The sequence below is a fragment of the Thermobia domestica genome, chromosome 10, assembly GCF_964235325.1.
Source record: "Thermobia domestica chromosome 10, izTheDome1.hap1.1, whole genome shotgun sequence".
Lineage (NCBI taxonomy): Eukaryota > Metazoa > Arthropoda > Insecta > Zygentoma > Lepismatidae > Thermobia > Thermobia domestica.
In genome coordinates this window covers 232437568-232452968 of record NC_137463.1, presented here as the reverse complement: position 1 = coordinate 232452968, position 15401 = coordinate 232437568, and the positions used below count along the sequence as shown (strand labels likewise).

General features: G+C 35.7%; 2 protein-coding genes across 2 annotated transcripts; both read left to right on the top strand.

Moving 5' to 3' along the window:
• Positions 1-640: 640 nt before the first annotated feature.
• Positions 641-2326, top strand: LOC145663069 (uncharacterized). The gene has a single exon (XM_081729254.1). It carries the CDS (start codon positions 1196-1198, stop codon positions 2309-2311), a length of 1116 nt encoding a protein of 371 aa, XP_081585380.1. The 5' UTR covers positions 641-1195; the 3' UTR covers positions 2312-2326.
• On the top strand, positions 2326-14983 carry LOC145663068 (zinc finger protein 711-like). Its single transcript, XM_081729253.1, has 2 exons — positions 2326-2456; positions 12557-14983. Exon 2 carries the CDS (start codon positions 12786-12788, stop codon positions 14709-14711), a length of 1926 nt encoding a protein of 641 aa, XP_081585379.1. The 5' UTR covers positions 2326-2456; positions 12557-12785; the 3' UTR covers positions 14712-14983.
• Positions 14984-15401: the final 418 nt, after the last annotated feature.

Genomic DNA, 15401 nt, shown 5'->3' with positions numbered 1-15401 from the left:
TGTTTTACCTTACTACGATATAGTGTTCTACCAAAAGCTATATACTACGTACTGTAGTCACAGCAATATAACGAAAACAGGGTTCCGCAATAATTACGTATTTTACCATTAAGCAAATTTGCTCTGTACATACAATCTGCGTGCATCATGCTCTGACTTTCTACGCTCACAAATCTCGTATCTAATCACACTTCTTCTCATTATATCTTTTCTACACTTGACTTGAAACGATAGATGACACCACTCTCTCAATTCAGGTACGTGCAAATGATCGGTTTCACCCCGCAGGATCGGTATCGCCCCGTTCTACGGTACTGAGTTAAAATCTTTTATCATCTTTTAAAAACCAAAAATTTAGAAATTTCTCATTAGTGTTCCTTGTGGTCGGCGGGGTACATCTGCTTGATCATATTTTACTCTTTGATTATAGGACATTATCCATGAAAATAGTGGGACTTCATAACATTATTTAGTGTTCAATGGACTGGTGACGGTTATTGGATTGTAGCCTTTCAAATTATTATTATTATTATTATTATTATTATTATTATTATTATTATTATTATTATTATTATTATTATTATTATTATATAGAAGGAAGAAAAATTGCTATATACAGTGGTACTTTCGAAATTCAAATGAATGTTAGTTTTCAGATAAACAAATTAGTGCACTGACATCTTAAAAAATACGAACAGAGGATGTTAACATGTCCGTATAGTGTATAGAAAATGTTAAAGAATGTATTTAAGTACGAATAATTCAGCCACAGATTATACACTTCCATGTTTGCATAAAATGCAACCGTTCGTTGAGCACTGAGGTAATGACTGCAAATACAATAAAACCTTAATATAAAGACAATTTGGAAATTTAAATTATTTCTCATTGTGAAAATCAAATACAAAGGTACCCATAACAGTATTTGTTTCCAATGAAAAATATTTATCTATATTCATTAATAAATGAGGACCACCATACAGCGCTAATTTAGAAATGCTTGTTATGTTCCTCATATACGGAACTTAAAGTATCATTTTCTTCTAGGTGGCCACAGAAAACAGGCTTTGATCGTCCTCTTGGAAAAAATACAGATGCCTGGAACTCTGCGGAGGCTTCGTGGACGCTAAATGTTCCTTTATTGCAAAGAATTGCTACTCAGATTAAGGAGAAAATAAATGCCAATCAGTCCTCAATGGAGAATCAGACTACAAGAGTTAATCCTTGGTATCAGAATCAAATACTATCAGCACAACAAGCTTTACAATATGATCAAGGCTCCAGCTCTAAGCCACCTGTAAAACGAAATTTGAAAACAAAGAAAACCCCTCAGTGTGAGACATGTGACAAGGTGTTTGAAACATCAACACAACTTAAAAATCACGAACGAACGCACAAAAAGGATATAGTATGTGATGTCTGTGGGAAATTATTTTCGACACAACGCAAAATGAGAATACATTATCGTACACATTCAATATTAAAACCATTTTCGTGTGATATTTGTAACAAAAAACTCAAAACTGCAGAAGGCCTTGATATTCACAAGAAAATGCACTCTTCGGAGGAAGTCGTAGCTTGTGATAAGTGTGGGTTTCATACGGTGTCAAAAAAGCGTTTGGAGATTCACATGAAGAGGCATCTGGGCATTGAAGATTTCGTGTGTCAGATATGTAGCAAACGTTTCTCTGCAAAAAGAAGCTTTGAACATCATGTAAACATGCATACTGGGGAATTCCCGCATACGTGTGATGTGTGTGGTAAGAGTTACAACAGTTACAATAGTTGGTACAGTCACAAGCGAGATGTTCACAACGCGAATGGTGTGGGTCTCCAGTCACAAGGAACAGTGGAAAGTAATTCCGCAGGTTACCAGAAAAAGCGATATGATAGGAAACGGTGTATGTGTGATATGTGTGGAAAGGTTCTGTTCGATAGTAGTTCTTTAAGAGAACATTTGAATATTCATTTTGGAATTAAGAGATTTACGTGCGAATATTGCGGTAAAAAGTTTTCAACCAATAAAATCCTCACGGGACATGTTCGTATCCATACTGGTGAACGCCCATTCCAATGTAAAGTATGTCTGAAGACTTTTAATCAACTTTCGAGTTTGAATAGACACAAGAAACAACACATTCCCAAATCTCCCGATCTTATAATAGCAGGAATAAACTGCGTGGAGGAAGGAAGCGATTTTGTGGCTAATGTTAATACAGAATGTTCCCAAGCCACAGACTCTGTATTGCTGGCAACTGGTCTTATTCCTAATGTTCAAACAGAAAAGAAACAAACAGCTGATTCTTTGTAGGAGTTAGTGGATATCTTTTATCTAATGCAGAGATTCTACTTTGTGTAAGAATGTCCTGAATTCCTTAGAATATGTTTTAACACATGTGTATTGTGCACATGTTTATTCTCTGATATAAACATCATTTGACAACTGGATTTGAATTGTAAGTTGACTTTATCTTGTTCGTTGTGAATAGTGATAAACATTTATCTTTATTTTTTTTATTTTATTATTATTTTTTTTTTTTTTTACGTTTTATTTCGTGATAATGAAGTGCAACAGAGGGCGGCCGCTGTGGTGCAGTAATAGAGCGTTCACCTCTGGTGCATGGAATCCTTGGTTCGATCCCAGCTGGCGCCAAGTGAGCTTTGTGGTGGATAAGCACCGTGTGTATGGGTTTTCACGTGGTTCTCCCGCTTCCTTAGCCTAGCCGACATAATCGCGGGATGTAAAGCTTAAAGATTTCATTTGTCGAATGCAACGGAATCTTAAAATATCGTTAGAAACAGGTAAAATATATCTTTTCCTATGTATTTCACGCACATTTATAATTTCATCGATTTTTATTATGAAGTGGTAATTGAAGACAAATGTTGATTTCGTAGGGAAACAATAGTTAATAAAACACGGTAACGACAGAAGAATAGTACTAAGAGTTGTTGCTAGAAGTTGAAGATTTGCAGTAGATGAGTAAGGAGTGTTTTTTTTTTTTTTTTTTTTTTTTTTAATATGGTGATATCCAGTAGCATTGGTAATATTTATTTGTTATTAAATTAAAATGATCAAACTAGATTTTATGTTAACAACGAGCTGAAATTCACTTTCTTCGAACGGGAAGGATAATGTTTGTGCAAAATATTTGGAAGTAAATAAATGAGTTTAATAAATAGATAAGAGCAACACGTTTGGCGTTGCCCCTATCAGTACGAGTTAAATATATAAATAATGAAGAGCAGTGGCATCCTGTGATTTTTTTCAGGCCAGCTGATATGTTCCCTCTTGCGTAAACTTGTCATAAATATCACGGAGATTCACCAGTCAAGTAGCGATTCCGAAAACTATGGATTCGACATGTGTCATATCGGTCACTTTGAACATGTTATTTTTCTCCCTACCCCTCTTCCCTGACAGAACGTCATTTAGGAGGGCCAGAAGGGGGCAATTGCCCCCCCCCCAAGAGTTTGAGAAATACCTTAATGAATTGTTTACTAATATACTAGTACAAAACATGATAGTCTTATGTCGGTGGTGCTCTTGCCCCCTCAAGCAAAGTCTGAGATGACGCTTCTGCTCCCAGACGATAGGGTTATACTTGGACTTAAACAGTGTCCGGAGTTATCTTTCACCCTACTCCTTCTCCCAGACGATAGGTCTATACTTGGACTTAAACGGTGTCCGGAGATATTTTTCACCCTACTTCTCCCTGACTATAGGGTTATACTTGGACTTCAATGGTGTCGGAAGTGTCACTATTCATCTCAGTAACCCCAAAACGATGGGTTTAATATGTGTCGGCACGGATATTTATCATCCTCATATGTAACTCCGCATAACAAATGCGTAATGTTGGTTACATAAGTTAAGGTATTAATGGAAACGCATATATTTTGATTCCGCGAGCAAAAGAAATGCAACTTCATACGGGATTAGATCTGTTGAAGGTCTATCTATGTGCCAGTGGTTTGACTCCTTTTTATGCGAAAATGTGATGACACACATACACATTGTTTTTATTATTATTAAAGATGTAATGAGTAGTGTATATTAAGTAAGTATGGAGTTTTAACTACATACATATTTTTTGCTGTTAACGCATTTTTTAATACGATTACATTTGTGTAGAGAATTATATCGTAGAAATTAGTGTTGCAAATAATTTGGAATAACATGTGTCAAAATGAACTACATATTTGAGGACTGTAGTTTACTGTCTGTTAAAGTTGTATTCATCTTTATTCCAAATTCATAGTTACTTGTTAAATTGTAACAAGAAAACAAACTAATAAAGCTACAAGATTTTAAAGAAAATGTGATTAAATCATTTTTGAACAAAATATCACTTAAGTAGCTAAATTTATTATTTCAGTCAAAAGTAATAAGTCATTATTTATTAATTTGAGTATATGGTAACGATATGGAGTACTATAGTAAAAACATTAGAAAATAACATGCCATCCTGTGACAATTGGAAATTCGAAAGAAAAAAGAAGACATAAGAATTATCATTCATCTTAGCAACTGTGTATCTATAGCTGTCTTACATGTAAGGTAATGATTAATTTTGAACCAGTTTCGTTAGCCTGAAGCTTTAAAACAGTGCTATTCAACCTTTATATTTTCTCGCGTACCCCTAATCACAGTTCGCCATCCAATTGTGTACCCCTAAAGCTGTTTAAAAGAAACTAAATCGAAATTAACTTATTAAACTTAATACACGTATTCTGTTGATTAAAAAGGGGAATAGAGACTCAACAAAAGGACAATGAGTGAGTCAATCAAAAGACTATCTACAGGGGGATAAAGAGAAATCCGAAAAATATTAACATGGGAAATTTCAAAACATATGAGAGACATCCAGTTCCACTGAGAGGGATTTTCTCCAACTATAATAATTTAATAAATATTGGAAATACCCTAATTTTAGAATCACGTACCCCCAGAAACAACTGCGTACCCCCGATTGAATAGCACTGCTTTGAAACATACACCCTGAAGTTTTAAAACATACACTTTCGCCATTTAAAAAAAAAATGTTGGAAGTTATTAATGGTTAATATTATCTAAAGAAGGATATATTGGTTAAATAGTAACACATTTAGATGTTCGAAAACTACACAAGATTTTGCATCTTTATTGCTTTCTTAGCAAATTAGAGTTCATGTTTTAAAGTGCGAGATGTGAGATGAACATACAGCTTAAATAATAGAGAATTTAAACTATATTCACTTTCATGGAAGTATGAGTTGAATCTCCTATTTTCAACGAACTATTTTTACTTACTGATTCTCAATGTCTCTCTGTGTGTGTCTGTTTGTTTGGGAACTTTTCAATTTTGATCCCTCCGAACTTTTCAATTTCGATAGAGCATCATAAACTATCTAAAAGAAGTGAGAGAATTTTTCGCGTCATTCTTACCATTCCCGAGATGTTGGCCAAAAATGTCCAATTTCGGGAGATTTAAGGAACCGTAAGTCATAGAGAGATGATATTGGTTTTGATCAATACCTAAGAGGATGGTGAACATTTTAGTACATTTTGTACCAAATAATAACCGGTGGCCACCGTTCCTCAGATATTGGCCAAAAAAGTTAGGATTTTGGGAGATTTATGGAGAAATATCTCGAAAACCGGAAGTCGTAGAGAGATGATATTTTGCGAATTTTCCAGTTTTGAGCCCTGCATTTTGAGCCTAAAAACATGTCGTAGAACGTTTTAACAGAACGTTTAAACAAAACATGTGGAAAACATTTAGTACTCAAGGAAATTATAAGTATATAGATACAAGATTTGTTTAATGAGTATAAGAGTACACAGAACAATTAGTATAAAGCCTGAAGTATTAGAAGTTAAGAAGTTAAAAAAAAAATAATTATTAGAAGTTAAGAAGTATTAGAAGTTAAGTAGTATTAGAAGTTAAGAAAAATTAATTTTTTAAAACTTAGTTTTGGCATCTCAACTGGTTTTATTTTGATTACTGATCTTTAAATTGTGTATATACAGGACTAGCTCAGGAGAGTAATACTCCCGGAAGTAGGATCAGAAAACACACTTCTGATTGGTTGGCGTTATCTATGTCTTGCCACGTTGCTTGCAAATAGCAGAATTCAGACGCTTGTTGTTGTCGGTCCTCGTGGTCGAGTGGGCTAGCGCTATATGCTAGTAAGGAAGATCTCTTTTGGCGTGAGTTCAAACCTGGTCCGAGGAAAGTTTTTTTAACATTTTTTTTACCTTTTTATTACACTTTTTAAATTAAAATAATACGAAAATAATACTCAAAAATGTGATTTACTTACTTTTGTTCAGATAAGTAGTAGTAGTAGTAGGAACGGGTTAGAAGCCCCGCAGGGCTCGTTTTGTTGCCCTTGTACTCCATGATACAAGGCTCGTTTTGTTCCCCTTGTACTAAATGATATAGATTTTGTGACCAACTTAAAACAACTGACTAGGATAGCGCGTAAAACAGCTGGCTAGAGTAGCGCGCGAAAAAACGTACTTCCGGGAGTATTACTCTCCCGAGCGGGTCGTGTATATACACCCTCCATTCCAAAAGAAACCGAACTTTTGAAAACAAATAGTACCACTAGTGTCATCTGTTGTAATATTTTACCGGTAGATGGCGTAGTCCCTCATTGACAACTGGTATAAATGTCATGACATTTGGATGCACGGCAACAAAGTTATTGCGTTTCAGCTGTCAGTGTGTTGTGTACATCGGTCGGAAAATGAGTTTCAAACAACGAGCTGCAATTGAGTTTTGTGTTAAACTGGGTAAAACTTTTAGTGAAACGCACTAAATGCTACAAAATGCATATGGTGATGAGTGTCTATCCCGTACGCAAGTTTACGAGTGTTTCAGGCGATTCAAATCGGGTAGAGAGACGCTGGATGATGATGAAAGATCAGGCCGTCCCAGAACCGGATTATCGGAAGAAAACATCGAAAAAGTGCGTGAATTCATCAAATATTACAAAAAATCGTCGGTGAAAGTTATTGAAATGGAATTAGGCATTCCTCAAACAACCGCATACCGCATTTTGACCGAAGTTTTGGGCCTTAAGAAGGTTAATTCGCGGTTTGTACCACACAAACTCACCGAAGACCAAAAAGTTGATCGAATTGCGCATTGCAAAGACATCGTTAAAAGTGCTCAGCAGGATCGAAACTTCTTGAAATGGATTGTAACTGGTGACGAGACGTGGTGCTTTGAATATGAGCCCGAAACAAAGCGGCAAAGTGCTGAATGGAGAGCGCCGGATGAAGGAACACCCAAAAAAAAGTCGCTTGGTGAAGTCAAAAGTTAAGGTGATGCTGATTTGTTTTTACGATTCAAAAGGAATTATCCACAAAGAATTTGTTCAGCCCGGCCAGACAGTCACTGGAGAGTTTTACTTGGGCGTCATGAAGCGTTTGCTGGCAAGAATTCGTCGTATTCGGCCCGAATATCGCGAAATCGGCAGTTGGACTCTTTTGGACGATAATGCACCATCACATCATTCGCGACTTGTAACTGAATTTTTGGTCAAAAATCACATTATTCGGTTGCATCATCCGCCCTATTCACCAGATCTCGCTCCGTGCGATTTCTATCTGTTCCCGAAACTGCATTTGGCGATGAAAGGAAAGTGGCACGCATCGATTGATGCCATTGAGAAGGCGACGACCGCCGTCCTAAAGACCATTCCAATAAAGGACATGTAGAAGTCGTTTGACAACTTGTTGGAGCGTGCAAATATGTGTATCGATGCAGAAGGGGAATACATTGATTAATAAAAATGAATTGTTCCAAAATGTACATTGCTTTTTTGTTTTTTTAAAACGTTCGGTTTCTTTTGGAATTGAGGGTGTATGTGGAAATATTAACAAGAATCCCCGTACTTTAAATAGTTTGTGAAAATTCCTCGCCTTCTCGTCAGAAAAGACCAACACGAAAAACGTCATTTGTTATTTAGTGCATACTTTCGTTGAATTACAACTCACTAGGCTGAAGCTATAAAAATTTAGCCTATCTTTCGAATATAAAATAAAACAAATAAACACATCAATAAAATTTTCAGTAAGTAAACGTCCATTTTCTTTTTTCTTTTGTGCTGAAAGAAGAAATACCCGTCACAGCTTAAACTCTGTATACTGAGTTCAAAAGATGTGGAAATACAGAGTAATTATGGAAGTGTAGATTGTGTTCATGACGTATTTCTTAGTTAAAAGTTAGACATCGTAGCTTTAAATTCAAAAGTCTTTAGTTTTAAATACCTAAAATAGCACATTCTCATATAAATTAGTTCCTTAAAAATTCTAAAATGATCTCTATCAAGTAAAGGTATAGTTACATCGTTAAGTCAGTTCGCGAATTCCTGGTTTGGAATCTCGGTACTGGTCATCCAGTATTTTTTCCCTATCCATAGTTCTTTCCTCTCTGCTCAATTAAGGCTAATGCCTGGATAGTGTCTTATTTATGGAGGTTCTCCTCGATTTCGTTCCAGGTGTATTTTCCCGTTATTAATTATTTTTAAGAAGTTTGGTTTACGAAAACTTTTTATACTTTACACTGTCCATCTGTCAAAAAAAAAAAAAAAAAAAAAAAAAAAAAAACTACTTGATCGGTCATCATTAAATTTGGTCAAAAGTCAGAACATGAGTTTGCTTCTTGAGCAGATATTTAAACTGGAAGTGCTAGAAATTAACCGTTTCCGGTTTTAACGTTGATCATTAGAGATTTTTTTTTTTTCCGTTTCAGTGTTCAGGAATATATTTCATTTCCAACCATAAGTCTCTATGTAAACCAGAAGTAGTAAAAATCCATTATAACTTTTGGTTTCAGTATTGATCGACATAGAGCAAAAACAATAAGAGATGGTGAGATATGTTTTTTTGGAATCGATATAGCGTTCTAAGAATAGATGCCATCTTCCTTAATCCTCTGTTCAAACTGGAAATAGCAGAAATCAGTTACCTTCAGTTTTACGTTGATCACCATAACCGTCTCAAAAATATATTCAGTAGGATAGCGAAAGTGGCAGAAATTAACCACTTCCAGTTAATAGATTGAAAATGGGAACAGAAAGCGAGGAGCGCGGTTTTCTATAAACAAGTATGCTTCCCAGGAGTATATTGCGTCTCCACTCTAATCTCTCTACCAAGTGGGCCGCGGTGGCTCAGTGATAGAGCGTTCACTTGTGCTGTGTGGAGTTCCTGGTTCGATCCGAAGTCGCGCCAAATGGGCTTTGTGGTTGACAAACACCACGTGCATGGGTTTTTCTAATTATTATCCCGTTTCCTCTCACCTCATTCATTCTACCATCGATTTCTCATCGTCATAGTTTACTTTAGCCTACACGGCATAACCTTAGGACGTAGGACTGAAAGATTTTATTTAATTTAAAACCGGAAGTGATATAAATATACCATCACTTCTGGTTTAAATAATATGGAAAATATCACGCCATATAAACCAAATTCTTTCACGTAGTGTACACGTAGTAATGCTACTTGTAAGAATGCCTTATGGCTGTTCAGATAAATAAATTTAAAAACCTTAATTGGTGATTTTAAATATGAAGAGGTGCTGTGACTAACTCTTATTAAGTTATGAAGATGTGAAACTATTTAAAATAATAAATATATTTGTTTATGTATCAAATTTAGAACTCTGCGAAATGTGTATCAATCAATACTTAACAAAATTAGTAATCAAAACTGGACATAGTAATAGATAATAACCATATTTTTTGCAGTGTGTTAACTAACCTTTTCAAAATATGTTCCTTTTTTTTGTGGATAAGGATTAATAGTTGGAGCAAGTACTAGCACTCCTACGCCTTTATGTTGACCACTGTAGTGTTAATCACTGCAAGTATGGTAATCACGAAAAAATCGATTTCGAAATTTCAACGGATTTACATGTTTTATGGCCCATAAATACCGACTGTCTGTTCTTACTGATGTACACTCATGTCCAAAATTATTGTCGCATGTCTATAAATATGTTGTTGTACGAATATAATTTGATAACGTATTTCTTATAATGTTAGTATGTGTATAATCGGCAAAGACATGTATGTGGCAAATTCCATGTCAAAAGAGCAATAAATAAGAACAACAAAACGAAAATAAAACTTTCTTGTCCATTTAGCAACATTTTGTTTTATTCATTCTAATTTTTGTATTTATAATTCTTTTCCTATGAAATTTACCACAAATATACATTTCCCGATTGTACACATAGTATCAGTATTAAAAATATCCTGCAAAATCATTATCAAATTATATTTTTACAAGAAGACAGTTATAGATATGCGACAATAATTTTGGACATGAGTGTACACTAACCTAAAACAAACCGCAACCCGTTTTCAGTCTCAAACTCCATGTGAGCATAGAGAGCAGTTGTGCTAATGTAGCGACAAAAATAATTTCGACGCTCCCTTTCATTGGGCTTGGGAAAATCTATTATTCCCGGTATTTTCCTGACAGAAAGTGTATAAACAAGTATTTCATTAATACCCATAATATATGACTTAAGTCGTTTTATGGAAAATCTACAAAGGGTAGTTTATTTTTGTTGGTGAGCTTTGTTAGGGCGAAGTTTTCCGAAAAGGCCTTATCATTTCGTTCATATTTTACAATATATAAAATACACAATATGTATTTCGTGTATAATTGCAGCAGAACATTATGTAGGTTTAAGGAATTGGAGCGAGAAGGTTTAGTGCGGTTTATACTTTTTTTCATATATACAAGATAGATTAGTTTATGTGACTTTAGCTATTGATGAAAACAACTGAAGGAAGTTGTGAGATTGCTTAGGAGAGAAAATGTTTTACTTGCATGCTCGTAAACTGGTTGATTTTGTTCGACATTGTCTTTGGAACCTTGTTTCCAGTTGCTGAGGTCGGCTTTCGAATCACTCTTCTTTCTATCTTGCCCATACTCACTGTGACACTACGCTACAGTCTGATAATACGCTCGCTGCTTCTCTCCATTTTGTCCAACCACTGCTAATTCTACCGTTTACATCTTCATTCCTGCATTTTCCTTTAGTACTGATCCCAAGTATTTGAATGTCTTCGTCATTACTACTACTACTTCGTCCAGTCATACTATGGTAATTTAAATTACATTTTTATTGAATGGGCAATGTAAATATTCTGTCTTGATTTTACTAATTCTAAACCCTTTTCTCGCCAATGCTCCTTTCCAGGTATCTAATTTCTCTTGCATTGCTGCCTTGGTCTTACTTACCAGCATGATGTCGTTCACAAATAGCATATTCGAAGGCGCTAACTCTTGGATATCCTTTGTAAGCAGCCCTTGGCGCGGGAGACCCGGGTTCGATTCCCGGCAGGAGCTCATGTGATTCGGATTCCACGTTAATCAGTAGGTCCACGTCTCACATAGCCTCGCTGCTGAAAGAGACGCTAAACTGAAATTCAACTCAACTCCACGTCTATTACAACTATCAAAAAGATACGGGTAAGACTAGATCCGTGATAAAGTCCCATTTTAACGCTGAACTCTTCTGTTATTCTGCATGTGCTCCTCAGTCTCGATTCAGGTATATGTATTGTGATGACCAGTCAAGTATATGACATCAAGTACACTTGTATATGATATAAGTGATTGCGACTAAGATTCGTCAATTTTGGGTGCCTCCTTATAAGGTGAGGTATGTGTTGATATTTTATTCATTTTGAAATCTAAGAAAAATGCTATACGACCTTACCATAATATTAGGATGGAACATATGTTCGTAGCTATTTTTATTAGCTTTTAAAATTTAGTTCGCCTTTTATTGCTAACTCGAAGTCATTAATGAAGCTTAACAGCAACAGTAATTATCCCATGAAGTGATTTATTGTGTATAACGACGTCTTGTCCCTTGAAGTGCATGACCAATAAGATTACTCTTTATACGTAAATCTCGATGAAACACGCAAAATATGGGAAATCTATACATCCAATTCTTCAGCTTTTCTCATAGACAGTAGATGATTGTTGAGTGATCGCAAACTATCACATTGGCCATTTTTGGCGTTTTTTCTCGACGCAATTCATCGTGGACCAGTCACATATACGCAAAGTATCTTTTGAATCAAAATTTCCTTCGTAAAATTAGTTGTTTTTGTCAATTGTGTTCCCTCCGAATATACTACAAATGTTCCTAGCCGCTTCCACTGGCAGATTGAATCCTTGAGCGCATCTTGAATTTTTAAGGTTCATTTGGCGGCCCACAATTTTTATCTTTTATACATACAAAAGAGTAAGACTAGGACTTGAGAGTGGTTTATGAAATACTATAAGAAAAAATTCTCATAAGAGAACTTCTGCTAGAAATAATCCACAATCTTAGGTTCATTCGTACTATAACAAAATAATTAAAATTACATTTGTTGCTTCTGTAATAATAATAATAATCTTGCGTACTCATTATTACAACATTTTAAATAACTGAAACAATTAAAACTCAGCATATAATGGACTGAGTTGTATTGTCCTGTCCTGCAATTTCTATGAGGATCATTGACACGAATTCTTCTTCTTTTCTAGGTGTGTGGCGAATAGCAAGTCATGTGGGAAACGTTCACATAAAAAATGCTCAACAACGAAACGTGATAATTCAAAAGCTAAAGCGACCACAAAACGAAATAAACGGTCCAAACTTAGTACTGAATCTTCTCGTATTGTCTCTACCAGTGACAAGACCAAAGAGAAACCGAAGTATTTTCTTTTGTTTTGTAATGGGAAGTTTTCGTTGGTCGATGCAGAGACAGGACAAATGCAGGAAGTACATGGGGAACTTAGGAAACAAATATTGTTGGCAGAAATGAATAAACGTGGAAATTCCGTTGAGAGTTTGAGTAATACAGGTGCAAATAATTCTTTCCAAATTCCAATTACAGATGCGTACCAGGACTTAATTACTAAAAACAGTATTTTACCTAACCTAATGATTGCAGACTCTCAAGAAGTAGGAAGTTTGAATGTAGTACAGACTGACGGTGGTTCTAATATATCGGCTTTAAACGTTATGGAAACCCCTGTGAACTCTCAAAATTCGACAAACATTAATATTGAGCGGTTGTCTGCAGTCCCAGGAAGTATTGATAAGACCATAAATGACGAAGTCCCTTGTGCTATCAGCAACGTTTTTTCTTTAGATTCTGATAACAAAACAAATGAGGAAAGGGCAGTGGATGTTATAGAAGAGACATCTGACAATGTATTACAAGTAGTTCAGTTAGGGAATGAGCTCGTTACTTACAATGAAAATACTGAAACTTATCTTTCGGAAAATACAAACAATCTTCAGGTACTCAATATAAACTCTCAGACTGAACCAGTAGTTGCAGTTTCAGTGCCTTCATGTGTTTATACAAGCTCTTTGGCATCTTCAGTTGCTGGTATTGCACAGACCTCTTCTATTCAACTTGATCAATCTGAAACTACTACGATACAAGTATTGAGTGTATCCTCTGGGCAGAATGTAGCTATGCAGAGTGGAGGTAATGTGTATTTCGTAGCAGGTAATGACCCAACGCCGACAGCGTCCAACATTCCAAGTACTCGAATAGAAGAAGATGTACAAGGTGAATCAACATTTGGAAGTGATATATCGATGCTTAAAGTAAGGACCGTAAGGGATTGGAGAACAAAGACAGCTGTTGCTCCTGAAACTAATTTGAAATGTCCGTTGTGTGATCACGTTTTAAACTCCAGAACAGGTCTAATAAATCATTTAAAATGGCATTCTCCCTACCTACCTGAAACAGAATACGTTTGTACAATTTGCGATCAGACAATTAATCCTGATTTGAATTTAATTATTGAGCATATGAGAGAACATTTCCACCAAGTCAAATGCACTGTATGCAACAAAATATTTCCAGGTCATCAGGCATGGACATGTCATAGTTGTTCTCAGTCAGAGTTACAATTTTATAATTGTAAATCGTGTGGAAATAACTTCAGTGGATTACACGACTTCGAAATGCATTCGTGTACAGGCTCTGCTACAATTATATGCAAAATGTGTGGTCTCGAATTAGCAAGTATAAGCGCATACAACGCTCACATAGAAAAACATAGGATCTTTAGTTGTGATCAATGCTCGGAAAAATTCCCGTCAAATGAGGCTTTAAAATCCCATCAAACTGTTAAACATCCTTCTCATACGTGTCCTATGTGCAACAAAATACTAGACTCGAAACTTAATCTTGAAATACATCAAAAATATATGCATAGCGTGGAAGGAAAGAAAACGTATCATTTCTGTGATATATGCTTTCGATTGTTGAACAGCGAAACTGCATTGCGGGAACATAAATTAAAACATCGACTGGAGAAATATGAATGTCAGTATTGTAATATACAGTTTGCAAGCAAAAAGGGTCTAAAAACTCACGAGAGTAATCATACTAGTTCGTCACCTAAGCAACCTCGAAATAATCCTCCTAAATCTGGTTTTCTGGCATTTGGATGTGAAGTGTGTGATAAAGTGTTTAGCCACCAGTCGAGTTTGCTTCGTCATAAGAAAATTCACATAGGATCTAAATATAAGTGCAAAGTATGTAAAAAAGGATTTGAAGGAAAGGAAGATTTGAATGCTCATGTGAATGTTTGTAAACGCAAGCAAAAGAATGATCCTGTGGAAATAACAATATTAGATACAGATGATGTAATTGAAGAGGTGATATTAGACTAGAAAGAACCTAATTTTATATTATATAATATACAGGTTGATATTAAAAAAATCCGGCCAGTGATAATCCAGTTCCTTCAGATTTTCTGCATGGATTTCAGAGCACAGTTTCAAATTTACCTCGTTGGCACTATTTTCTGGGGCGCTGTAGTCGATAATCAGTTGTTGGGTCTGCTTGCACCTACTAAGAAGCATTTCTGCCTTTTTTTAGTACAACGTTCCACGATTATGCGCCGAGGCTAAAGGACACTGTATTATAATGATAGTGAATGAAATGGTGGAATGAAGAAAGTGGGAGGAAACAGGAGGATCCTGAGATATCCCAAACGTACGATGTTTGTCCACCACAAAATCCACTTTGAGAAAGCTGGGACCAAACCAGGGACGCCATGCACCATATATTGCGCTCTACCACTCAACTATCCTATTCCTTCTCATTTTGTCATTTATGTGCATCTGTATAGTCCATTAAGGACTCGGCAAGGAAGAGGTGGCGTCCAACATCATCGTGTGTTGCCGATCTCTAGTGAATATTAAAATTTAATTTGCTTTTCATTAATTTCCTTTCTTTAAAGGAATGTACATGCAGTGATTTTCTGTTAAATATATACGAGGGCCACTATTTATATTTTGAGCCTTGGCAACACTGATTGTAGTTAGGCGCTATTTTTTGTTTGCATAGAAACGTTTGAC

Bases quoted from the DNA above. Each gene is read 5' to 3' on its own strand.
- LOC145663068 (XM_081729253.1), top strand. From the start codon at position 12,786: ATGCAGGAAGTACATGGGGAACTTAGGAAACAAATATTGTTGGCAGAA.
- LOC145663069 (XM_081729254.1), top strand. From the start codon at position 1,196: ATGGAGAATCAGACTACAAGAGTTAATCCTTGGTATCAGAATCAAATA.